Raw genomic sequence first — 27,487 nt, 5'->3', positions numbered from 1 at the left:
TACTGTTATCTTGTCTTCTCTCAGCTGTTACGCCTTCTATACTGTTTCCAATGGTGTAAAATAAGTATATAAGCTATGTACTGTTAATAAAATGTAGCGCTCTATCCCTTCTGACACCCCTGTGGTGGTCAGAACATGATATCCTGGCCATGACCATTCCTTTTTAAGGAATAAAACCCCTAAGAACTCTAACACCACGGACTCTGTTTCCTTCTTCCGATCTGAGTTATTATTGATTAAGTACTTACCTTGCATAGAAATTAAGAGAGTAAATTAATTATTTACGTCATTTTGGCGCCCGAATAGGGACCCCTCCCCCACCTCACGCGCCGGTTGGCGCATTGCAAGCTCTGTCCCCTGCCATCAGTTAGATGGACCATACGCGTACCGGCAGGATTTCCTGCATCTCCCTCTGACCCACGGAGGTGACGAAGACTGCGACCAGTGCCCAGACGAGGCGGTGAGGAGTGCGGAGGATCCCGACCAGAGCCTAGCCGAAAGAAACAAGGTCCGAGGTGTCAAGAGGCCCACCAGGTTTCCGAAGTTTTCCGAAGTTTCCCGAAGTTTTCCGAAGTTTCGAGTCGAGTCCAGTCGAGTTTTCCGAGGCCTTCTGTTTTCCGTGCTTCCCGGTGAGTACCATTGCTGGGACGTATCTAGACGGGTTTGGGTACGCAAGTCCGGTCTGCACTGCTTTTTAGGCAGTGTATCTGTACTGTTTAGCAGTATATCTAGTATTCCGAATTTCTGAATTTCTGCACTGTTACACCAGTGTATCTGTACTGTTTAGCAGTACATCCGGTATAGGGGGTAGTCATCTATGTCTCAAAATGTCTTTTTTATGTGATTAATGTTGTGGTATGAATGTGACCGTTTCATGTGCATTATTGTGTGTTTTCCTGTATAACCAGTTATATTCAGAATTAAGTATCAAGGATCGAGCATTCAGTATCAAGTAGGCAAAATGCCGTTTTTTAACAAGTTAAAGCAGATAGGAACTAGGAAAGGGATGTTAGAGGAAGAAATTCCTATCCCCCCTAGGGACACTCCAGGTAACTTTATGTATAACAAGCATGGCATAGATGCCATATTGTATCTAGAATTATGGACCGATTATACAAAACACCTAGACGAGAGACACAGATGGCCAGCTAATGGAACATGGGATGCCGAGTGCATCATGAAGGTAGAAGAGGCATTACGGAAAAAGAAAGCCAGACAATCTCAGAAAGACGCCATAGAATTCTGGCGTAAGGAATCACATAAACGTGCTGAAAGAGCACTCCGTAGAGAAGACAGACTTAAAGAATCAGATAGAGCTCAAGAAAATGAATTAGTTACTGAAGGAATCCGAGTAAAAACAGAACAAATAGATCGCATCCGAAATAGCCAAGTAAACGGCATGTATCTTATGGACGAGGGTACACCTGACGCCATTTCAGAAATACCGAAAAATCTGCCGCCACCACTGGTTCCAACTAAAGTAACTCATAGGACCACTAAAGATATATTCCTGAATTCCTATCTAGAAGATGTAGCCCCCGCTTACACCAATCTGCCTGTCCGCGCCCTGCCTACTGACAGGGACGAGGGTGGCACCCCGCCCCCAAATGATGCTCCGCCAGTACCACGACAGACCTCCCCCGTTCCGCCAGCTCCGCCACTTCCCGCACCCAAGATTAACCTACCGAAGCAAATCCAACCTGATCCTACTAAACGACAAATTCAAGTTCAGATCCAGACTCCCCAGGGAGATAATGCCCAAGCGTCCGCCTCAGGAGGTGCGACTGCGGGTCCTCGGACCCCGCCATTAACACGCAGATTCAATTTCAGGGACACACAGAGTCCTCTCACGTTCCAGTCCCCCCGCCTTGATGCATTCAAGGAAAACATGTCCGTTTGCAGATATGATCCAGTACCCGGAAAAGACGACCTAATGATATTGGCATCACTACGGTTAAGATCTGCTACTGATATCTTGTTATGTTATGTAGGTATGAAGGAACGTCTAGATAGAATATATGAGTTTGTTCAGACAGGGAAAGACCCTGACAGCATCAAAGATGCCATGGAGAAACAGAAAGTTGACATTCAAGCACAGATATTACGATTTTTCATAAACTGTCTAATAAGAGAACGAGATAGGCCTGAGACAGATCAGGAGGAAATAGAGGCACTCCACAAGTGGGGTCAAAATATATCGGAAGGAAAACATGATAGACAGAATTGCATAGCTAGCATGTACAAGAAAATAAGAAAGACAGTAATAGAGATACACGAAAAAGAGAAAGACAAAGCTCCCTCCGAGGAGGAAGAAGAATCTGAAGAACCAGAAAAAGCTGCAGATACTATAGCATATGTAGGTAAGGGAAATTACCTTAGGAAGGGAATCCGTCCAGAAAGCAAGAGAGTTTTCTTCTCTGCCTTGACAAATCCGAATTCTGCTGAGCATCAGTTCCAGGAAACTGATAAAAGGCTTCGAGATCGAGTTGGGTACCACGTACTCAATTCTATGGATGAACAAGAACTAGCCCGATCAGCTGTATCATGGGCCGAAAATGCAGACATATATAATGATGACACGGTAGCGCAGCCATTTCTGAACCTCTCCCCCGACGAACAGAAATTAGCAGGTGTATACATGATTCAGCACCTCCTCATCAAATACCGAAAACATTATTCTGATCCAGGTCCCTTACACGAAACACTAGAAGCACTACTCATGGATAGATGGAGAGGTTTAAGCACCAAATTAATTCAAATAATTCTAGAACAACGACATAGATATAATACCTTTGTAAGCTCTGAATATGTTCCCGCCCCGCCCCCAGAAAGGAAAATGTATCACATACAACGCCTGAGTGGCGTTGAAAGTCAGAACCCCTTACGAGAAGTGCACCCTGTTATGGGTGAGGATCGTGTCTTGAAACGCGTGTATGTACACACGCCTCTGACTAAGTTAGAACTGTTAGAAATGAAGAAACTAGTCCCGTGCCATGATAAAGACCCTGCAGGTTTTCACAGAGAGCTTAAAGACATGTTACTGATGGGGGATTACACGTATGATGATATCATGAAAATGTTGAAGGTATTATTGCCCACGGGTATCTTCGAGAAGTTGAAGGAAAAGGAATGGGAGGTGGGGGACGCAAAGATTGCATGGGCAGAAATAGAGGAAGAAGAAAGAAAACGGGTCCCAGGGGTAGGCCTTGGGGACAAAACTAAAGCATTACCAGGTTTGATAGTACAGGTCCTGCCCAGATTATTGACAACTAGAAAGGAAGATTGGGACGCGATCTCGTCCTGTAAACAGAAACATGATGAAGATACTAGTGACTTCTATTCAAGATTCGAGAAATGTTTTATTATTAATAGTGGCCTCAAACCAAGTAGCGAGTCATATCCGCATCTTTTTGTATCAAAGTTAGTCGAGAATTCCCTACCGTTAGTTAAAAACCGAGTGTACAAGGTTGAGAGTACATGGCAAGCAAACACGCCATCCCAGATGTTACAAATGCTCCAGTATCATCAGAACAGAATTAGAGAAGAGCAAGATCAGGAACAGAAACGTATGAAAGACACGAAGATGAAAATGTTAGTAGCTCAGACGGTCCCAGCTGACGGTCACAGAAAAGGTGGGACCCAGACAAGTCACACTACAGCTCCCGTTAAAGGGACATGTAATTATTGCAAGCAGCCAGGTCACTACGTACATGAACGTCCGGTTCTGAAACATAACATAGCGACAGGTAAAACTAAAGAAAGACCGCATCCGCCTAGACAAGACCATAACCAGCATCAGTCTTCACAGAATACACAGAATACACAACCTATGCATGCTTCTTCAGCTCCAGCACAGACAGTAGCGGTACCACAGCCACAGCCCATTGCCGCGTCTCAGCAAGTCTCACAACAGATGTACCAGTACGCCCAGTCCGCATATCCAGATTATCCCCGATATACATGAAACAGCCTAGAGAGGGAAGGTGGCTTGCCTCTTATTGAGATTCCTGTAGATCAAGAAGGTCCTTATGTACACAGTCAAGTATTGGGAAAAGACAGAAAGTTTTTAATTGACACAGGGGCAAGTCGCACTACGATCAGCCATGATGAAGTCCCAGGGGCACCCCTCTCAGGCTCACAAAATGTTTCCCTTGGTTTTTCAGGACAGCCCATTGTAAATGAGGTATCGCAACCAGTCCCCCTGGCTGTGGGTCCATTATCACGTGTTACAGACTTGTTACTTACAAAATCGTGTCCAGAAAATCTGTTAGGAATTAAAACATTGAAGGCTCTAGGAGCTATAATATGCTGTTCCCCGGAGGGAGTTAGACTCTTTCTACGGGATTTTAAGGGTCATTATGTTTTGCGAGAATTCGATGTCAGATTGAAAAATGTACCAGATTACTTGTGGGCAAAAGGCCCAACTGATGTAGGTTGTATGCACATTACACCATACCGTGTTACACTCAAGGCAGGTGTGGTTCTACCACGAATCAGACAATACAAGTTACCACCCGATGCTGTAGTGGCTTTACTGAAAATCATTGAAGAGCTCATTGCCCAAGGAGTGGTCGTAGAAACCGACTCCAATGTCTGTAATTCACCCATCATTCCGATTCTCAAACGTACTGATCCCAATGCACCGCCAGTATATCGGTTGGTGATTGATCTTCGAGAATTAAATAAATGCATTATACCACAGTTCCCTGTGGTCCCCGACATCTCTTCCTTATTGACCGCCATTGATTCAGAAGCAACGTTCTTTACTGTAATTGACCTCAAGAACGCCTTCTTCAGCGTGCCTATTGATCCAGAGAGCCAATATCTCTTCGGATTCAGTTTAAATGGACGCAGCTTCAAATTTTCGCGCGCACCTCAAGGATTCACAGAAAGCCCCAGCATCTATAGTCAAGCACTGAAAAGACAACTAGATTGTATTCAAATGCCAGTTAACACCGCTTTACTGCAATACGTCGATGATCTACTGATCACCGCACGAAGTGAGCCCGAATGTGAACAAGCATCACTGACAGTTTTACACTTTCTGGCCGACAAGGGACACAAGGTGTCTCCTTCGAAGCTACAATTCTGTGTTCAGCAAGTTGTGTACTTGGGTCACTTGCTGTCCAAAGTGGGGAGACAGCTCACTCCCGATCGCATTCAGTTAATTGTAAATATGCCGCGACCCCAGACACAAAAAGAAGTGCGGGCCTTCATAGGCCTCACCTCGTACTGCAGACAATGGATTCCTCAATATGCATTTCTAGCTAAACCACTCATTCAGTTAACGACACAGGAGGCAGCGACTTCGACTGCCCTCCCTTGGACTCAGGAACACACACAAGCTTTTGAAGAATTAAAGAAAGCCTTATGCCAAGCACCAGTTTTAGCGACACCATGTTACAGCAAACCGTTTACACTTTTTGTTACAGAACGTGATGGTACAGCGTTGTCTGTCCTCACTCAAGATCAAGCAGGTTCACATAAGCCTTGCGCTTATTTTTCTAGTACATTGGATTCAGTAGCCCAGGCACTCCCTGCATGCTTAAAGTCAGTAGCAGCAACAGCGTTAGCAATCAGACAAAGCGATTCAATTGTTTTAGGTCATCAGTTAACAGTTCAAGTACCACACTCTGTAGAGGTTTTGTTAAACAGAACCCAAACTCAGCACTTGACTATAGCACGACTGACAGGTTATGAATTAACGTTGTTCCAGCCACACATAGAAATCAGACGCTGCAGTATCCTGAACCCAGCAACACTGTTACCTACAATTATGACAGATTCAGCCCCGCATGATTGTATAGAAATCATTAATGCAGTAACAAAGCCACGACGAGACTTAACAGATGTACCACTGACAAATCAAGACCTGACACTTTATGTGGACGGTTCATGCATGAGAACAAATACAGGAGAGTTAGTGGCCGCATATGCAGTGACCACTGAAACCGAAGTTAAAGAAACACATCGTATTGACACACTGTCTGCTCAAGCAGCAGAGCTCATCGCTCTGACCCGAGCTTGTATTCTAGCCAAGAACAGAAATGTTAACATATACACTGATTCCCGTTATGCATTCGGAGTTGTACACGACTTCGGAGTCCTCTGGCAAGAACGAGGTTTCCTGACCTCTCATGGGGCCAAGATACAACATGGTCCCCTCATTCAAGCACTGTTAGAAGCAATACATTTGCCCTCGGGCATATCAGTCATGAAGTGTAAAGCACATACTAAAGTTACAGATTCTGTTTCCCAGGGTAACGACCTGGCAGACCAGACAGCAAAACATACAGCACTGACTCACACCCAGATTACTGATGTGACAAAGACAATAGTACCGACAAAATGTATGGCAGTTAGAGATCCCGCTCTAGATGTAATTGACATTCAGGCACATGCTACCCCAGATGAAATAAAGAAATGGACTGAACTAGGAGGGATCCAGACAGATCAAGGTTGGATGACGAAGGGAAAATCTACATGGTTTCTCCCTGACTCTATGGTTCAAGTCATGATTAATACAGCACATAGCCCGGCACATCTAGGAGAGAAAGCGATGTTAGACAGTTTACAAAATCTCTGGAGCAATAAACACTTACGAGCAGCAGCAAAACAGAAAGTGCGTACTTGCATGATCTGTTGTCAGTTCAATCCAGGTAAAAGCGTCCCTGTAGAGCAAGGTGGATTTCATCCTCCCGATCACCCTTTTGAAGTCCTCCAGATGGATTATATCCAGATGAACAGTTGTCGAGGATTCAAGTATGTCCTTGTAATTGTTTGTGCTCTGTCCCGTTGGACCGAAGCATACCCAGTTCCAGACTACACTGCTCCGACCACTGCCAGACAGTTGGTTCGTGAATTCTTCCCACGGTACGGTTTGCCCCGTGTCGTGTACTCAGATAACGGACAGCCATTCTCGTCCGAGTTAATGAAGCAGGTTTCTTTACTGTTAGGTTACCAGTGGAAATTCCATTGTGTCCGACATCCTGAAGCCGCAGGCCTTGTAGAAAGGCATAACCAGACACTAAAAATACGTCTTGCAAAGATATGTCAGGAGAAAGGGGTCGACTGGATAGTCGCCCTGCCCGTGGCACTATTCTACATGAGGATGGTCGCCCACTCGAGATCAGGGCTATCCCCGTACGAAGTGGTTTTTGGCAGACCACCGAATATGTGGGGGACGCCCATTCCGAAAAAAATCACTGATGTTGATTGTAATATGTTGACAGATTACCTTGCCTCCTTGATGTCTGCACTCCAATCATGTCGTTCACAGGTTGCCGCAGCTTTTCCTGACAACACTGATGTAAAGCCGCATGAGGTCCGTCCTGGGGACATAGTTCTCGTCCGAAATTTCGATCGGAAAAGCCCGTTGGAGCCCCGCTGGAAAGCCCCGAAGATCGTCCTCCTTACGACCAGGACCGCCGTCAAATTGGAAGGAAGAAAGGGGTGGGTCCACACGAGTCATATTAAGCTCTGCAATGAACTGAAAGATAAACTGAAACAGGACTCTGACTCGTCCACCCCCACCAAAGACTGTGTTGAGGAAAAAGACTTTACAGTATCCGAACGAGAAAAAACTCCCCAAGAAGAATACCGTATGAAACTCCGATCTAGCAAGTCAGACAGTTTAATTGTTTAAGTCCTCCCCTAGGTGAATCGGTTAAATAGTTTCTGACATGTATCCCCTAGATCGAGATAGAGAGAGAGAGAGACAAGTTAAAAAAGGTGCATATTGTAAATCACTCCGTAGTCACTGTATAGTGACCCTATTAATCATGTTTATTCTAAGTATTTTAGTTATTGTTGCCAGCTTTCTGCTACCTATCTACTGGCCTATCTTCAAGCGTGAACAATCTGTTTACAATGTCTCTGCTGAACACACTTTTAGTGAACTACCTGCACACGAACTCTCTTACAGACTTGCGCTGCGCAACAATACATTCATTAGTATGTTACACCACTCCCATCAGACGAACAATGCTACAGACTGCTGGATATGTGGCCGACTCCCTCCCTACCAGAATTACAAGGGAGCTCTGCCCCTCTTTCCGTACCCGTTCACTCACAATGGCTCCTGTGGGGCATGGTTTAAAATAATTAATTCCTTAGATCCTGATATTGCTGTTTTCGATGGGGGCTGGGTTTGGGGAAACTTGAACTTAGTCCTGCTCAACGTCTGTTACCCTGATAAGGAGGGACTCCCTACTCGAATAGGAACTGACCTAGAAAATGAAGTGTATGGATGGCCATTTTTTAACATGCCCCACTCGCCTCTTAGAGATCCAGTCTTGATACCTGTATAAATAAATAAATATGAGTATCCAAGAAATATGTTGCCTGAACTGCATTGTGAGCCAATACACCATTCAACAATTGTCGATCCGGTTGATTGATAATCATAGAATTTTAGTATTGGTAACCCATATCCCCGGATTACATAAGAGCACTGAGTATTCCCTGCCCAGTTTGACTTTTTTGCGATCAGTCTTTCCAAGCAATCCATAGGCTCCTTGCCCTTTAAGAACTCTGAATCCACGTATACATCCAGGTATTTAAATAGGCACCGCCCATTAGTCCGGTCGACTAATTTTTTCCAACGGCTGCGGGACGCTGGTTGAGGACGTGTGCGCCGCGCCCGCAGGTTGAAGATACGGACCGATTCCTATCCTTTTCGGTAAGCCACTAATGAAGCTAGGCCTTGCCGCTTGCATTTTTTTGATCTAGATATGCTGGCGTAGTACCTTGTAACCGAGTACTGTCCTATATTTATCCTAGGACGTAATACATACCAAACTACGGCTGCGATACGCTGCTGGAGTCTGCTAGCAACGGAAACCTTTTCGGAACCCAAAAAGCTGCATTGTTGGCTGATATTTCCTTTTTAGCTCGGGTAAGCGAACAACAGGGCGTGACATTACGTAGGGGTTACACTAAAGTTAAAACCCGGTTTATAATCCTGCAGCGCTATATTGATCTATACGTTTACTTCCTCGTAGGAAAATTATATACTATACCAACGGCTGCAAGACACATGAGGAATCAGTACTCATTGTGACTCTAACGGCTCTTGACAGGTTGACGATCCGGCATTTCTCCCGGACTTTTTAAGTAAGTACGTTGTGAAGTTGCACTGATACGAGAAAGCAACCTTCATCTACTCGTTCACAATGATACATATCCCCGTTTCTTGTCATTTTGTAGCATGCTGTATACATATCGATATTACAGCGGCAACCGGGGCTTTAATTACGTTGTCAGCAACTCCCTTTAATACATATGGTGAGTATATGACAAATGCAGATAGCTAGGTGCAATCATAGACAATAGATTGTTTTCTTTTAAATCTTAGTTATAGGCTAAAACCAGTTGGATAGGTGCTATCATTGGAATCAGATATGATCGTTTGGTAATTCTTAAGCACTCGTTTTCTCCTCATTTGATAATGTAAAAAAGGCGAATGCTCCTTTCTAGGGAGATTTATCTACAACTAGATCTAGTGATAACAGTAAAAGAATATTCAGCCTTAATAAGAATTTTCCTTAAAAGGTCTCCCAGCTACATAAATAATCTGGCACACTATGGTGCATGGATGGAAATATCGTTTGTATATATTTATATATTAGGACAACACATGATTAATCAGTACATTTCTTTCAGACCAAAATAGCCGTACTAGACTAATCCAAGTGTCAGTTACGACTAAGAAATCAGATGTTGGACCGTATCCAGATTTATTAGAGATCACCTATACTGTGTTCACTAGGTAAGAGTACTTCAGAATCAAGAGAAGTTATATATAGACTATCTCCATTTTAAAACTTTCGAATAACCATTAAAAAGATGATTTGCACACATTTGTCCACTTGATAGCAAATATAGGACAAAAAATTATATGCTTGCGAGATCATATATTTAAGGCTCTACCCTATCGTTTAGTGTGCATCCCTCACAAAATAATTAATCCGGTCCCCCCACCCCCCGCCGCCCCCCCCCCTTCCCACAGCTTTCTCCCCTCCTGGGCACATGATATAAAGCTTGGGGATGATTACTGCTCAAATATAAACAGATATGAAATAGTTTGTATCAATTGCAGTTACATATGGTAACTGTTTCATATAGGGTTGTCCATGATATGTAAGCACAAAGAATTAACTTTTATGTTTGTTGTTGGTAAAAAGTTTTTGATGAAGAAATGTCTCTAACTGTATCTTTTTTAAAAAAATATGTTTTTCAGACTGTATGTGGCTCCTGATGAAGGCGTTTTGACAACGCCGAAACGCGCGTCGACTGATTACATTGTTTGCCACCTTTGTTTTAACTAATTTCCTGTGATATTGTGTAATAATTATTTTAGCCATACACATTTGTGTGTGTTTTTAACATTGTAATGAATATGTTCCTGTATAAACTTTGGAAAATGTATTTTTATTAATAAATTGGTACTTGTTATATTTTTAATTGATTTGTGTGCTTTACATACTGGTCTCCCCCCTAGTTGTGTTATTGAATGTTTCACCTTTTTTCACACTGTTATTTCCCTGCATTACATACCTAGTAATTAAACAGGGGGTCCTTGTTGTTCACATTATGGATTAGGTAACTACACAATTAGTCTTATGATCCTTACTGTCGAATCCGAAGCTGCTCCAGTTCTGCCCCATATGCTAGTATTACCAGTCACTGGTGAATTATGTGTCCGAAAGAAAGGTTCAGTACACTTAGGTCATAGTAAATGCACTACTGTGGTCGAATTCAGTGACCATGGTAAATCGTCCTTTAAAGCTATCAGTCATTCCTATTTTGTTTGTGGTCATACCGCATACATACGTTTACCTCCAGACTGGGATGGTACCTGTTATCTTGCATTCCTTCTGCCACCTGTTTTTCTAGCTCCCCCTGACTATCACAGAAATACAAATCTTGTAAAGAATAGACCCAGAAGAGATGTCCCACTTGTCGACTACACAGAAACGGCATGGGAACAGTATACTGATTTTAATAAAGGATTCTTTTTCTTTTTAGGACCTGTCCAAAACAGTAAATTAATACGTAGATTAACTAGAACACTTGAAGCTGTAGTACATGAAACTGCCTCCGCCTTAGGTAACTTAACGGAGGAGCAATCTGCTATGCGGGTTGTTGTCCTTCAAAATCGTCTTGTTATTGACGTCATCTTGGCAGATAGAGGTGGAGCCTGTAAGGTCATCGGGTCAAGTTGCTGCGTTTTCATTGCACAAAATGCACCATCTGTCTATCAAGCTATTACCCGTCTGCATAACATTGCAAATCAGATACATCAGAATCCAGGCACCTGGACTTGGTCCGGTTGGTTCTGGACAACGTTAACAGCCTGGGGATGGAAGATCCTATCCTTCCTAGGTTTCGGCCTGGTCATAGTATTCAGCTGCTGCCTGTGCCTACAGTGTGGGCCGGCGATATGTGGACTGTGTGCCACATCATGCATTGAACATTCCAGTTTCCTCTCAAACAGCCAAAGAAAGAAAGATGAACAAATAATGTTACAAGAACAGACTGATCGATTCATGAGGATTGATATATCATGAAGGGTCCATAGGGAACAAGGAGGGAATGAGGAAATATAAAATTTTATGGTCAAGTTATGTTCCCTAGCGCGTACCCCACCGTCTCCATGTACGAGTTAAAGTGCATGTAACTTCCCTCCTGTACCAGCTATGAAGACGCAAATACATTTGCGTCCAACGTTAACATGTCCTCTTTCAGACCCACCATGAATGGGTTGAATGGTCCGTTCCTAAGTATGCCATGCCAACGTCCTTTTGTAACGTACTTCTACGTTTTTCAGCTCTGGCTGAGTAGGCCCTGAATTTCTGCCACCGAGCCTCTTTCCTGGCTTCTGACTCCAAGGGCCTCTGCCCAGGCTGCCTCTATACCCGTGAACTCTGACTTACTTTCAGCGCGACCCCTCGCGCTCAGCTCAGCCCGCTGCCTGCCAAGATTGACTATAACCTTCGAGTTATCTGTTCCGCTCCCCGAAAATACATTCCTGCCTGCTAGTTTCAGTAAACATTCCTCCCAGCTGCAGAGCCAAAGGGCCGGCCTGTCTATATGCAAGTTATTCAAGTAATTCATAGCCCTTGTTGCCATGCTCCCATGGAAGGCCCGTGCCCCCACGCTTCTCATACAGACACTCAGGCGCTTATACACGCACTCACAGCAAGTATAGAATAGCTTCTGCCCTAGAGACCTTTCCGCCCAGATAGCCTAGTTCCTAAATATCAGATACCAGATATGATAGAAGCACAAGTTGATCTGACATGCCAGACTTCTGTCTCTTTCCGTCAGTGTAAATGTCAAGTCCCCTGCACCCGCCAGCTTCACGTCAGTTACACGTCATGCAGCTGCGCGCGCATCCAAGCTTCCGATTTCTGCTGATATTGCAACATTCCTGTTAGTGCCACCCCTTTTGTGACACTTACCTGTGACGTTTCTAGAACACACCTCTAGTTCACGCCTCTTGATTACGCACATGTACCACGTGTATACTGTTATCTTGTCTTCTCTCAGCTGTTACGCCTTCTATACTGTTTCCAATGGTGTAAAATAAGTATATAAGCTATGTACTGTTAATAAAATGTAGCGCTCTATCCCTTCTGACACCCCTGTGGTGGTCAGAACATGATATCCTGGCCATGACCATTCCTTTTTAAGGAATAAAACCCCTAAGAACTCTAACACCACGGACTCTGTTTCCTTCTTCCGATCTGAGTTATTATTGATTAAGTACTTACCTTGCATAGAAATTAAGAGAGTAAATTAATTATTTACGTCAGTAGCTTTTATTATTTCACTGACAAAACTGAATGGCCCCCTCTTTTTGCATGTATTTTATTCTTACATTTTAACATCTAGAAGCAGGAGTTCTTAGGATTAACATCAATGTTGCCTCACCAAGAATACATACCAGAATTGAAATTAAGCCCCAAGTTTTACTGCAAAAATGTTTACATGGTTGGTCGCTCTTGAAAAATGACTCTACTTGATTAATAACTTAAAACACCTCTCTGAATGGGCACTTTATTTGTAAATAATGCATTTGTACTTTACTGTCTAAATCATGGTTTTCAAATATCCCTTAATGTTAACGATGAAATGTTTGACCCTCTCCTTTTTAGAAATTCTGCCCTACATCATTCATCTCTGTAAATATTTTCTGCACCAGCACTTTATTGTGTAAATAATATATTTGCACTTTTTTGACGATGCTCTACAACATTGCAAACATAGAGATCACAGATATACTTTACAGTTAATGAAAAGTGAAGACTTGGAAAATTGAATGTTTTTACTCTATCTATAATTGATAAGATTGTTTTGCACTAGCATTTTACTTGCAAATAATGTACTTGTATGTGATGACCATATTATTCTCCAAAAGTTTGTACAATATTAATTAATGTACTTCAAATTTGATGAAAGGTAAAAATGGCAGAAATATAAAGCCATTTGATAAGAACAGTGGGTTAGCAGTCTAGAAACATGCACAAGGGTACAAACAAACAAGGGATCGTAATGAGCACCTATCACTTGAAAATGGCGATCCAGACAGCTGGCCTCTATAGTCCAGTTGAAGGCATAGCGCCGAAATGCGTAAACTGTCTATATCTCTGCACAAACGGTGAATTGAAACAAATACTAAAAAAGGAAAATAATTGTCCAGACCTGACTTTCTTCATGGTGCCGTGGTTGCCTTGCTGCGTGAGGTGAAAGCGTTGGTGATTATGAAGATATATATATATATATATAGATATATATATATATATCTTCAGCACAACTTCGCTTCCACACTCTCGACGACAGTTCCACGGCACAAGGAGAGAAGTCCACAGGTATTTTTACCATAAAGAGCTTTATTTAATGCACCATTAGTGCTAAGTGTGGACGGTCAATGCATTTCGGCTCCTGCCTTCAACTGGACCATAGAGTCCCGCTGTCTAGAACATCTATTTAAAGTGACATTGTGCATAGGATCCCTTGTTTGTTTCCATTAAAAAATAGATTAGACTGTTCACCCTCATTGTTATTACTTTTGCTGGCTGTTTGTAGCTGCCATTTTCTTACTTTATTCCTTATATTCCTTATAGTGAAGTACCCTTACTCAAAGGTAGTTAAGAGCAGTGTTTATCTGACCTTTTTTTATTATTACCAGGGTAAACTTATATTCATAAAAAAATTGGATAATTAAAGACCAGTGCATCCCAAAATTATATTTGGACAGTAACAGTTATTCTATAAAACTAATCTGTAAAGTACATTATAGTTAATTAATTTACCGTCCTGAAAGAATGTAGTATACTAAAGTGCCAGGTACAATCATATGTGTTTGTTAAGACTATCCATTGTTGTTTAAAGTGTTGCTGTTAGAGTCTTAGTCGAAGATCCAAAACTAGCAGCTTTTAAATTTTGACGATGCTCAGTGCAATATATATAATCATGTTACAGTTCATCTTAACCTTCTTCTTCTTTCTAAAGTAGAATTTCTTACATATTGTCATTAAAAAGTGTTTTAAGTCAATGGATTGGTAGCATCATTCAACAAACAAAGATTTCATCACATTAGTCATTCTTCTGGCATCGGGTCTATATTCTCCTTAATCCATCTTTATTTAATGAAACGATCATGATTGCCACTTAACAGTTCATATTCTCCTTGTGATGTATTTATATAAACTCATATGTTGTATTCTGGATATGTCCTTCGTGTGTTAGGACACCATTACTTTCTTTCTTTTTTCCCCTTTTTCTCTTTATACTTAATTATTATTATTTCACTTTTTTTCCTCTCTTGATTCTACTCCATTTCATTATAGATGTACGTGCAATTCAGCGTCCAGATTCTGACCAAACGGGTGACCAAACGGGTTTTCCTTCCCAATGGCTAAGATCAATTTCGTTTAAGTTTTTCTCGGTTCGAGCATCCTGTCCCTTCCTCTTTCTTTTTGTTTTACCAGTTTTACTCCTAAGTATTTTAGTAGCTGATTGTCTCCCAAGTGTTTTTCTGCAAAATGTTTAGCCATGGGGTACGACAGGTCTCCGTTTTTTATCGCCCTGAGGTACTGAAGTATTCATAATTTCAGTTTATTAATGGTGCTACCAACATATTGTTTCCTACACGGATATTCTAGAATGTATATCACATATTTAGATTCACATGTGATATGATTGATTATTTGTTCCGCATTTCCATTTTGTAGTCGATATGTCTGTGTATTCTGGCCATGTTCACACGCCCTACATTTGGAGCATTTCCAAAATCCAGGTTTTGTGAGCCACAATGTTATTTCAGGTTTTTGGCTCCCCAGAAGGCTATGTGTTAGGAGATCACCCAGGGAGACTGTCTTCCTATAAGTGATTTTCAGTGTTACTGTTAGCTTCCTTTTCAAAGTTTCATCAAGCATGAGGATGCTCCAATGCTTCTTTATGATAGATCTTAAGTTTTTATTCTCTACATTGAAATCCATGATTATTCGTGTTGTATTATCTTCTTCATGATTCTCAGTTCCTTCCAATAGTTCTGACCTTGTTTTCAGTTTTACTTTCGTTTTGGCACTTTCAATTACTCCGGGCGGATAACTTCTCTCCAGGAATCTGCACTCATTTCATCTAGATTCTGAACAATATCTGCTATTTCTGAACAGTTTATTTTGGCACAAAGCATTTCTCCATATGGTATGCTCCACTTCAGATGTTGTGGTTGCCTGCTGTTGGCACGGACAATGCAGTTGGTGGTGGTTGGTTTTCTGTGCATATTCTCTGGTCTTTACTGAATACTTCCATGTCCAGAAATGTTACCTGTGCTTTGCTGCATGTGGATGTGAAAGATACGTTGTAGTTGTTATTGTTTAGTGTCTGGGTAAAGGTTTCAAGATCGGATGACTCTCCTTCCCATATTACAAATAGGTCGTCTCTAAACCTTGTCCAGATTTTGATATTGGACTTGTGCTTGCTTCTCAGTACCTCAGGCTCCGATACCGCCATCAGGAGGTTTGCTTATGTGGGCGTAAAAGATGTCCCCATTGCTGTGCCTTGTTTTTGAAATACTTCTCCATTGAAGAGAAAGACATTGTGGGCCCGATTCACAGAATGAACTTAAGACTAAATCCTATACTTACTACTCTTTGGTATTCACAGAATGCACTTACTATTTCGGGATTCGCATCGTGAACTTACTACTTTCGGGATTCACAGAATGAACTTACTACTTTCGGTATTCACAGAATAGATTTAGGACTACTAACTTTACGTCCGCACTCGGGGCGGAAATTCCGGCCCGGAGGCGGAGTTTCCTGCCCGGGGGCGGAGCTTCTGGTTGGGGGCGGAGCTTCCGGCCCAGAGGCAAAGTTTGAGGCTCAGAGGTGGAGATTTCAGCCATGAGGCTTGCCTCCTCCACTGCACATGCAGCGTAGTTGGCTGTCACTCACAAGCCTCTCCCCGTCTTCCATACTCACCACCAAGCTTCCGCTGCTTCCAGTCTCTATTCCGTACCTCGGATGCCTCGCAGCGTTCCTTTTCTGTTTTCTTTGTTGCAGAGGTGTCCTTTCAAGTTTCCCCTTTCACAAGAAGGGGCTAATAACAGCACGAGCCCGCTTCACCTCAGTTATGGAGTGCTCGTGGTGTGCAGACCAGCCACTGCACGGATATCTTCAGCAAAACTACGCTTCCACACTCAACGAGAGTTCCACGGCACAAGGAGAAAAGTCCACATGTATTTTTTCCATAAAGTGCTTTATTTAATACACCATTGCCGCTCACGGTGTACTGCTCTGAGGGAAGGACGACGTGGGATTTCCTGCGCTTTGTTAGCACTTGTCACTTTGTGCGGGTCGTGCTGTGGGGAAAGGACCTGAACTGCACCTGATGCCGAGGGACTGCGAGGACTAGCAGGCTCTCTGCTTCCCAGCTGCTGCCTCTTCCCTCGGCATTCCCGCCCCCCCCCCGCCTGTGGTGATTTAATCTCGCTCCTATTCCGGCGACGCGGGACGCGGGCGGGACATAGCCCGGGGTGAAGCCCAGGCAAAGGGCGGGCCCTCTACAGCTCTCAAAGGCCGGATAAGGACGGGACGGGCCACCCCCTTTGGCTGCCACACTGTAAGCCAACTATAAAGAAGGTAAAGACCCCCTTTAATCAATTTGTCTCCATATCGGTGGACTTTCTAATATATCGCCCCTCTATATCCCTTTATTACCATGACCTCCAAGGGGGACCATTCAACTAGCGTTGCAGGTATTGGGCAAATGTCCTCCCTGCTAGACGAGTTAAACTTCCTATGTAAATCCAACTATGCTGTATTGGAAACTCCCCCTCCGCCCAAAAGCGATAGTACCCTACCAGACAAGGCTACACTCCTAGATTCCCCCACATCTTCTATCCAAACCTGCAGCCCGAACACTAAAAGTAGTGAACCCACTCAGGCTCCATCTCTGAAAAGGAGGTATAACGGGGTCAATCAAGGCGGAAACAACCCCAAAACCCAGAAATTGTGCCCAAGCCCATCCACTGCTAATTCTTCTATGATTCCACCGACTGTTGAGTATCCAGAGGCCATAACATCTCCTCCCCTCTTGCACATATTACCCCTTATAGAACAATTGGTTAGCTCTATGATAGCTCCGTTGTTAGATAAAATTAACATGTTAGGGGATAGGCTCTCTGGATTAGAGAAAGCCATCAAGTCAAACCCGTTGGCTGACAAATGTAGTGACACACCCAACCGCCCTAAGTCACCTCCCACTCACCTAGGCCCTAAACCACTGTGCAGGATAAAAGGCGTCAAACACAACCTACTGCCCCTAGTGCAGCAGGGCAAAAAAACGCTAAATACCCCGCTAAAGTTTCCCTTCCCCAGTTGACCGCACCTAGAGTAGGTCACAATAAAGCTAATTCTATTCATTTACCACCGGAAGCGGCCCCGTACGTGTGCATCCTTGCGGGTGTACCTGCTCTCCCACTTGGAAAAACTGAGAGTCAACATGACTTAGTTAATAAAACTAAATTCTGGCTGTCAAAAAATAGGCCACTGCCTCGTAATCTATATGGAGCAATAAGGAGCGTTAGAAGGGTGGGCTGGTTGGGCTCCCTTCCCAAAGATATTTCTGGCGACTTGGTGTTTGTGAGATTCAGAGACAGAAATATTGTCCCTTACTTGAAAACCTGGCCGCCTCAAGTAAGAGACGGCCCAATATCTATATGGGACTTATATGATTTCTACCCCAAAATCCCGTGTTTTCCTCCTCTTTCGAAATCATACCCCATATGGCAGGATTCATAAAATGTATCATGTTCCTTTTTTTTTCGGGAAACATCTGGTCATGTAACAAAAGACTAAACATGAACTCCTATGACTATATATGAACTCCTCTGATACTGTCTCAACCTTGGAGTGGAAAAATATTTATGATTGGGACCCTATCCTACTGCATCTTGGTCTCGCAAAGTGTTTTTTATTATAATCTGGATTGTAAATTGTATGTATTATGAACTTTTATGGTTTTGTATCACAAAAACCGAATAAAGTATATTTGGTTTGATTTGAATACACCATTAGTGCTAAGCATGGACAGTCAACGCGTTTCGGCTCCGGCATTCAATTGGACCATAGAGTCCCGCTGTCTGGAACATCTAATTAAAGTGACATTGTGCATAGGAATCCTTTTTTGTTTCCATTAAAAAATAGACTAGACTGTTGACCCTCATTGTTATTACTTTTGCTGGCTGTTTGTAATTGCAATTATCTTACTTTATTCCTTATATATTAGCTACTGGCGGTCACCAGTAGGTAGTTATAGTTAGGACCTATTTACCATAGGAAAATAGCAAAATTCTATTCCCAATAACTTTGGTGCCGATTGACGAATCCTCGCGGAATTTTTAAAACAAATTTTTTGTTGATATCAGCTCCTATGTTGAAAGTTTGGGGGTGATTCGTCAAGGAGGGGCTGAGAAAAAAGGGGGGTCCCAAAGCGTGTTTTCTCCATGGTAATTTCCATAGGAAACTTTAGACAAGGCTACAGGTCAAACGGGTGAATGGAATTACCTCAAATTTAGGAGGGTCTTCGTCTAGAAAGCACACACTTATTTATTTGGTGTAAATCTGTTCAGTAGTTTTTGAGAAATATCTAAATTTACAGATATCGATATTTGGGAATTCTACCATCTGATTGGCTGATGCGTTACGAGCACGAGCTTGCTGCTTATTGGCTGCGAGCGGTGCAAACGGTTGCAAGTGTTGACCGCCATTTTATGATTCTGTTGAAGCGAGTAAGGGAAAAAAAGTTTTTAAAAAGTGGGAAATACGAGGGTAGGAGCACTGTAACCTCGGTGGGGTGTTTAGGGTGTGCGAAGCGAAGTATTCACCTCTACCGGTGTGAAAGGGGTGGGTTTTGAAAATTAAGTGAGGTATTGCTTAGAGTCTGTTGCTGCTAAGATGAGCTGGTACAGGACTCAGGATTAAAGCGTGAGCTCAAATTGTGTGTCTTATGCTGTGAAGTCATGTGCCGTGGCCGCTGCACTACACCTGTGGAAGTAGTGTCAGCATGTGTTTATACCTACTAGGATAAACTACTGATCCGTTCTGCTCTGAAAGTCCTGGGGTACCGAAAATTTGTGAGGTATTACCTAGCGTCTCATGATGCTAATCTGAGCTTCTGCCGAATTCGGGGATGAAACCATGAGCCTAAACTGTGTGTGATATGCTGTGAAGTCATGTGCTCTGGGAGCTGTGCCACACGTGTTCAACTTGTATATGGTGCTTAGGTGGTGTTGTATAGGGAATGCTTAGGTAAATCAATACGGTGTTTGTGAAGTGCACACTACTCACCCTTATGGGTGAGTATGGCCGGGGATCAAAGCGAGAGGTCTGTGCTGCAAAGTGAGATGGTCTGGCCGCTGCACCACAGCTGTGTGGAGAATAAATTTGGGCAGCGTCCGGGAGTTGCCGTTATCTGGCCCTAAAATAGCGGGCCTAAGTTGTAAGTTTTAGGGTGGCTCTAGAAAGAGCCCTTTGTGTTCATTAGTAGGAGCTTCATATAAGTGCGGATGCACAGCTTCAAGTTATTTAGGAAAATTCGGTTTTCCTGATCTGTGAAGTGTACTCCATCACTTCTGTATATATCCGCCATATCAAAACGTACGTTGTTGTTGTAGATAGAGCACATTTTGTGGTCTCTAAGGTATGCAGACACAGCATTGTTGACTTTCTTCCGAGATTTTTCAATCTGAGGACAAAATTATTTGGACCATTTCCACTTCGGTCTTTGGCATATGTTGGCATATGTTGGAATATACAAAGACAGTTTGAGGCAAAAGTAACATCAATTGCCCAAAGGTGTCCTTCATAAGCATTTCCAAACCTACCCCAGTCAATGTGCCTAGTTCATTTCCACCACAGTGCACAATCATGAGGTCAGGGTGTTGGAGAAGCAAACAGGTTTTAACCATAGGCAACAATTGGTCCCACTTCAATCCTCTCTGTCCAAACCATTTAATGTCCACATTTTGTAAACCTAGGTCTAAGTCAATACGTCTCTGTTCTGCATACCTCTTACACCAGAAAACAGCTATGTCCTATGATCCACACTAGCATTTTGAAGGTATAGCTGGAAGGTATGGAAAGATGTCTGTAGCTCAGCTTCGTAGAATAAGAGATATGTTTAAAGATGGGGAACTTGTTTCTTTTCGCATACAAAACGGTACCTGATTGGGAGATGAAAAGCATTGTTTTTTAAAAGTAGGGTGCACATTTATTTTTTGGAAAAGCATCTTTGTGATTGGTTAAGAAAAAGCAGTTTGATAGTGGAGTATATATTATAGGATAAAATTTGATCAGCTCAACCACACCTGCTACTTGCATTTGGAATGCAGTGTCTGAACATAAAACAATAGTCAACTTTTAACCTGCACATGCTGTTAAATGTTTGAGAAAATGTTGCAAAAAAATATCGTTAGGTTTAAAAAAAATTATGAACTTTTAACCTCCATGTGTTGTAGAATGTTCTAGAAAGTGTGTTGATAGAATACGTTACATTTCTGACTAGTATGTGTACTTGAATATTAATAAAATTGTTTGTATGGAAAATTAGAAAGACAGTAATAGAGAGAAGTTTGAAAGCTAAAAGAATCAGGGAACTATTCTAATTTGTTCTTTACTACCTACTGGCCGTTGCCAGTAGGTAGTTATAGAGTTAGGACTGAGGTTCCATAGAAGAGCATTTTCTGTTTTGCTTATAACTTTGGCGTCCTTTGATGAATCTTCATGACATTTTAAAAAAAAAATATTTCTTTATACCAGCTCCTATGTTGAAAGTGTGGGGGTGATTTGTCAAGGGGGGCCGAGATAAAAGGGGGGGGGTCCCAAAACGTGTTTTCTCCCTGTTATTTTCCATAGGAAAGTTTACAGAAGGCTACAGGTCGAACGGGTGAACGGAATTACCCCAAATTTGGCAGGGAGAAGGGTCTTGGTGTAGAAAGCACTCTTTTGATAATTTGGTGTGAATTTGTTCAGTAGTTTTTGAGAAATATCAAAATTTACAGATATCAATATTTGGGAATTCTGCCATCTGATTGGCTAAGGCGTTACGAGCAGGAGCTTGCTGCTTATTGGCTGTGATATTGTTGTAACTAGGAGGTGATGGCTTCCATTTTGTGATTTTGATGAAGCTAGTAGCTGGAAAAAAAGGGCAAAAAAAGTAGGAAAGGCGGATAGGAGCACTGTAAGCTTTGTGGTGAAGTGCGAAGCGAAGTAGTGACTGTTACCGATCTGAAAGTGCAGTGACATGGTGCTGATATGATATGGTGCTACACTCGGGTATGAAACCGAGAGCCTAAACCCTGAGGTCATTGCTGTAAAGTGATGTGGTCTGGTGTTTGTAGCATACGTGTGCAAGTAGTGTTGGTAGGCGTTTATACCACACAAGGAGTGGGAAGCAAACTACTGACCGCTACTGTGTGTTGATAGTATACCGGAAGCAGGAAGCAAAGTAGCTAAGCCTACTGGTGTGAAGACTTGGGAATGAAACAGAGGTGATTACTGTAAAAGGATGGGCTCTGGGCGCTGTAGTATATGTGTGCTAGTACTGTTAGTAGGCGTTATACCATACAGGGAGTGGGAAGCAAACTACTGACCGGTACCGTGCGTTTATACTGTACCGGAAATGGGAAGTGAAGTACTCACGCCTACCGGTGTGAAGAATTGGGGATCAAACCGAGCTGATTGCTGTAAAGTGATGGGCTCTGGGCGCTGTAGGATACTAGCCGCTGTAGTATAAGTGTGTAAGTAGTGTTAGTATGCGTTTATAGTATATAGAGAGTGGGAAGCAAACTACTCACCCCTACTGGTGTGAAGACTCAGGGATTAAACTGTGAGCCTAAATTGTGAGCTCATTGCTGTAAAGAGATGTGCTCTGAGTACTTTAGCATACCTGTGGAAGTAGTGTTAGTTTGCGTTTATACAATATCGGGAGTGGGAAGCGAAATACTTACACCTGCCGGTCTCAAGACTCGTGGATGATACCATGAGCTCATTGCAGTAAAGTCATGTGCTCTGTGTTGTATTCCAATGTAAGTCATAGTAGAATGTTAGTATGTAATTCTACTAGAATCTAAGTATGTAATGTTAGAATGTAGGGCTCTCATGAGGGGAATCTTGCGGAGTTTGTACACAGTGCTGGAGAAGACGGTTGCCTTGCTGTCTGCTCCTGTTGGTGGCTGTTTCAGGTGTCTTGTTTTTCTGTAATAAATCTACTTATTGGATCCACTGCTTTCTGCCTCTTCACTACATAAATTTAGCGATGAGCGGGAGAAGTTAATTGAAAGCACCACTCACCAATATTTCAAAATTGCTTGTGTTGTGCTGTATACCCGTCTTCTTCGTGAGGCTGTTGCTACTCATGCCAGGGTCGTCGGCTCATTGAACTAGGTCATCCGACTTCTGGTAGGATTTATATTTTTGGATTTTGCGCTTCCTCTGCTTCTTCACTACATTCTGGTCACTGTACTACACGTGTGTAAGTAGTGTTAGTATGCGTTTATACTAACAAATGCATCATGGTCTAGGGAGGGCGACCTGTCACAGGCGCAGTTCATACAATGTCCCGTGGTGTGCATTGCATGGCTTCCACCCTGTGATAGCAAATCCTTGTTTGACTACTTGAAGCAAGAGGAAGAAAACCTTGAATTGCTTTAATAGAGGGGATGCGGATGGTAAAAATGGAGAGAAAAAAATAAACAAAAAAAATAAACCAGGGTCTTACCCATTCATATAAATGAGGCCCCTGGTGGGTAATGTTCCGTGGCCAATCCAATTATTATATTGCGGGGTCTCCGTAGGACTGGGGATATTAATGTCACATGTAAATTAGGCGCGGAAGGGCATAAAGACGTTTTGCAGCCTAGGGGACCACCACCTTCCCGGGTATTGTTTACTAATTGTTCGGGGGGTTTGAGGCAAATTGAAGTCCGGGGATTGCCACATTCCAGGGCTTTATTTAAATATGCAGGGTGGGCCTCAGCAGTCCCTGAAGCCTCGGTGGTCCTAGGCAGTGCCTTATTTGTTCTGTAATCACACAGGCAGTACTTGTGGTGTTATAAAGTGATACACCCATAGAACTCTTGCAGTTGTAGAATTACCCAGCTTCATTTGTCTAATAGTCAGTTAGATTATGTTTGGTAGGTGCACTGTAATATTAGAAAGGTTGGCCCTTACAATCTCCTATAAACAGATGATTTTCACCATAAATATTAGACAATTGTCAGAAAAAGAAGACCTATACACTCAGTTATTTTTTTGAAAAAAAGTAACCTTTATTGAAACATAAATTAATAGAAACATATGTTTAGTAGAACAAACAGTGTTATATAGAAAACGTGGGTTGGGTTCCAATGGAAGCAGTGCAGGAAACTTTTAAAACAAAAATGAAACATAAGTATGTGTGCTATGTGGAAGAGGTAAAGAAAGGTAGTCGGAAGGAAAGGACGATAGTGAGAATGGGAGGGAGGTGGAATGTGTGGAAGGGAGAAGGGGAGGGAGAGTCAAAAGAAGAGAGGGAGGGAAGAGAGAGCGTCGGCCTACTGCACCCAGCTCTTAGTGTTTGCCTCCCGTCACCCGTTTGTCTAGGACACTAGGGTCCGCAAGAAAGAGTGTGGTTCAGCAAGTCCTTAAAATGAAACACATGAGAACAGAAATTAGGGGCAATATTATCAAGGAACAGCAATAAAATTATCGCTGCTTTAGCGGCAGAAAACTGCAGGTAAAGTGGCGATAAGGGGTTGATAATGTGCCCTTGTGAATGCCCATAGAAGCCCAGGTTCTGGTGTGAACCTGGGCTACTATGGGAATTCACAAGGGCATATTATGAAGCCGATTATCGCCGCTTTAGCTGCAGTTTCCTGCCGCTAAAGCGGCGATAATGTTATCGCCGTTCTTTGATAATATAGTCCTACATTATTAGCCACGGGAAAATCACTTACATGCTTACAGCATCACCCGCCACGATGCTGAAGTCCCCCGTTGTGCATGTCACTTCACCACATGCCAGGCACCACACGGTGCCTGCCACTTGGTGCAGTGACATGTTGGGGGGTATCATGGGTACCCCCAAGTGCACCCGCCTCCCCCAACAGAAGGGGGACCCGCAACTCTCTGCATGCCTTTCCTTGGCGGCATCACAGCCATGGAAAGGCCGGTTTTTGCATGTATCCTAATCTAGTGTGCCACCATTTTGGGCACCCTGCACCGTCTGCCAGGCAATGGGAACGATTGCTGGCGGCAGGTGGTCTTTGAGTCCGCTGGGGACGCAGTCAAGTTCCCATCGCCATCCTTATCTGGCAGTGGGAAAAATCTGTTTGATAGCTGAAGGACCGCCACCACACCCTGCGGTGGTGGTGCTTTTGTCATCCTAATCACCCCCTAAGTGTTTATAAATTATTCATGCAGGATAATCTCTGAGAGCACTTTCGAAGTAGTTACTGTGGAAACTATTACACAGAACTATAACAATATGACCGGCTGCACTGAATGACTAGAATTGGTGAGTAGCCGCACTCTTACGAAGTCATTCAGTACTTGCAGTCTTGCATTAAATATAATGTCCAATGTTTGTAAATGTGGTGTGAGCCACAATTTTCTCCTTTCTTACTGGTTCATGCAATGTAGCTTGTCTGTCTTACTTTGACTATGTGATGGCTTTTCCACCCAAGGACCTCAAGGACTCTGGCCTTACCTGTTTTTCAGACATGGTCCTCTCCTGTGCAGGAAGACATAGCCAAGTGTCCCTTTCGCGATGCCTGCTATTCACATATGCAATCCAGCTCAACTCCCTACACCTGGAGGATAAGCACTGCACTGGGACTCTCTTCGATGACCGGCTTCTCTTCTCTTTTGATAGTGTCAGACGAACCTGTGGGACGCAGGTGGAGGTAAGTTAGCAACAGGAAGTGTGATGACGCCAAGTGACCACATTGGTGGAGGCAGCTCCCCATCACAGCATGTAAAGACAGAACAATTGCTTGCTAGCGCCAGCCTTTAACACTGCTGGGAGTTCCAATTAGGTGGTTACTAATCGTTGCTTCTTGATCCAGTTTATGGAATAAGTGTAAGGCCTTTGCTTCTGGTCCTAGGTGTTCTGCTAGTATTTCAGGGGCCCATATAGTATTATACTCCAAAGGAATAACTAAGTTACCTCCTTTGTCCACTTAGGTCTCCAAGGGGAGCAGTAATCTTCAGCAGCCCTGCAAATGAGATATTCTAACAGTAACATAACAATCTATTTCATAAAGAGCTCATTCAATGCTGAAATGTTTCTTGGCCCTGGATAATAGATGTTTCATTCAGAGTTAACAATATACCTTATTGACCTCTGAATGATGAAAGGCTGACTGGACCAGGTGGAATTACAATTTGTGACCACACGCTTTAAACAAATGCTCCTGCCTGAAAGGCTGACTGCACCAGGAGGAATTGCAATCTATGACCACACGCTTTAAACATATGCTCCTGCCTTAAAGGCTGACTGGACCAGGAGGTATTCCAATCTGTGACCACAGACTTTAAACAAAAGCTGCTGCTGTGGACACATTAGTTCTGGTCTGGAAAATACAGATATTGGATCCTTACTTCTCAACCACCTACGCACACAAAACTCAATACCTAGGGGCATGTCTAGGACTCACTGTATTGGAGCCTCACTAGGGCTGGGCAGGTCATTTATTCCATAGGTTTTAGACCTGCCCATATGACAGGTTTTCCTCCAAACCTTTTGCCTTTTGCCTCCTATTTTTTTGACCCTGTTATCATTGGCTATAGGATTCTGGGCACTTTACCACTGCTGATCAGTGCTAAAGTGCATATGTTCTCTGTATAAATTGTGAAAATGATTGGTTATCCATGATCAGCATATTTGATGTATTGGTAAGACCCTAGTGTGTGCTAGGGCCTGTAAATCAAATGCTACCATTGGACTTGCAAATATCATTAAGGAGAGTTATCCAGTCGAGGACTTAAAGGGCTGGGATCCAATCATACTTTATCATAAAGAAAATGCTCCCAAGACCATTAATCTATTGATATTATGAAGGAGAAACCAATAACTTATTTATCTAGCCACATTGTCTTGCCAGATACTATTTTAAAAACTACTTCAATTATGTTCACATCAAACTTTAGATCGCGCCTATAGAAAATCATTACATTGATCGTAGAGTCAGTCAATAACTGGAAAAATACAAAGTGTCCTTTTTCATATTCAATTAATTTTTGTTTTTGCGCTAAAAAGGTAAGAACCAACATCATACATTTACTTTTTTTCATTAATTTGATATTAATTTGAAACAAAAAACATATGTAGACTAATATAGAACACATCACATCGAACATGACTTAGAAAAGCACTGATCTGAAAGATGTTAAGTGACAACATTATATGTCTGGTGTCCAACACTTTCATAGTTTTGGGGCAAGTAACAATTTTCATCCTCTTGACTACAGTATGACCTAATACTGCTTGGCCCTATTTTTAAAGGGGGTCAGAGCTTATTATGGAATCATAGACTTTAATCATTGATAGTACATGCGTGTATGAGCCAATTTACACAGTAAGTGACAGCTCTTGGCCACACTTATAGATATGCCATACGCTGACGCATTTCAACCTTCATTGTGGGCCGATGTTGTGTTTAAAAGAAGGTCTTCCTCAGGGCTGTGTTTATAGGACATGTTAAACTTGCTGAATACATTAACGTTTCTGGGGTGTCTAAACGTTTCTGTGGGCAATAGGTCATTCCATATATATGTTACAGCAATTATCCCTTTTTCCGAAATGGGATTATGCACGTCCAAGGGAGGTTTGTTCTTTACCTTGGATCATTACTTCAATTTAAGCAGACCGCCATCTCGGGAGCCCAATTCTCTGTACGCGTGAGTGCCCTAATGGCATGCCGTTTTCACCTCTG

At 42.8% G+C, this 27,487-nt stretch overlaps 1 protein-coding gene across 1 annotated transcript in view; it reads left to right on the top strand.

Moving 5' to 3' along the window:
- The window catches only part of LOC147701284 (alpha-tectorin-like), a 550,081-nt gene that overhangs the window by 357,500 nt on the left and 165,094 nt on the right, over nt 1–27,487 (top strand). The window contains exon 17 of the mRNA XM_086930016.1: nt 25,272–25,456. Coding sequence (XP_086786142.1) covers nt 25,272–25,456 — 185 coding nt within the window. The remainder of the gene's footprint in view (nt 1–25,271; nt 25,457–27,487) is intronic.

The sequence above is a fragment of the Lissotriton vulgaris genome, chromosome 7, assembly GCF_964263255.1.
Source record: "Lissotriton vulgaris chromosome 7, aLisVul1.2, whole genome shotgun sequence".
NCBI classification, from domain to species: Eukaryota; Metazoa; Chordata; class Amphibia; order Caudata; family Salamandridae; genus Lissotriton; species Lissotriton vulgaris.
This window is presented reverse-complemented; position numbering and strand designations above follow the sequence as displayed.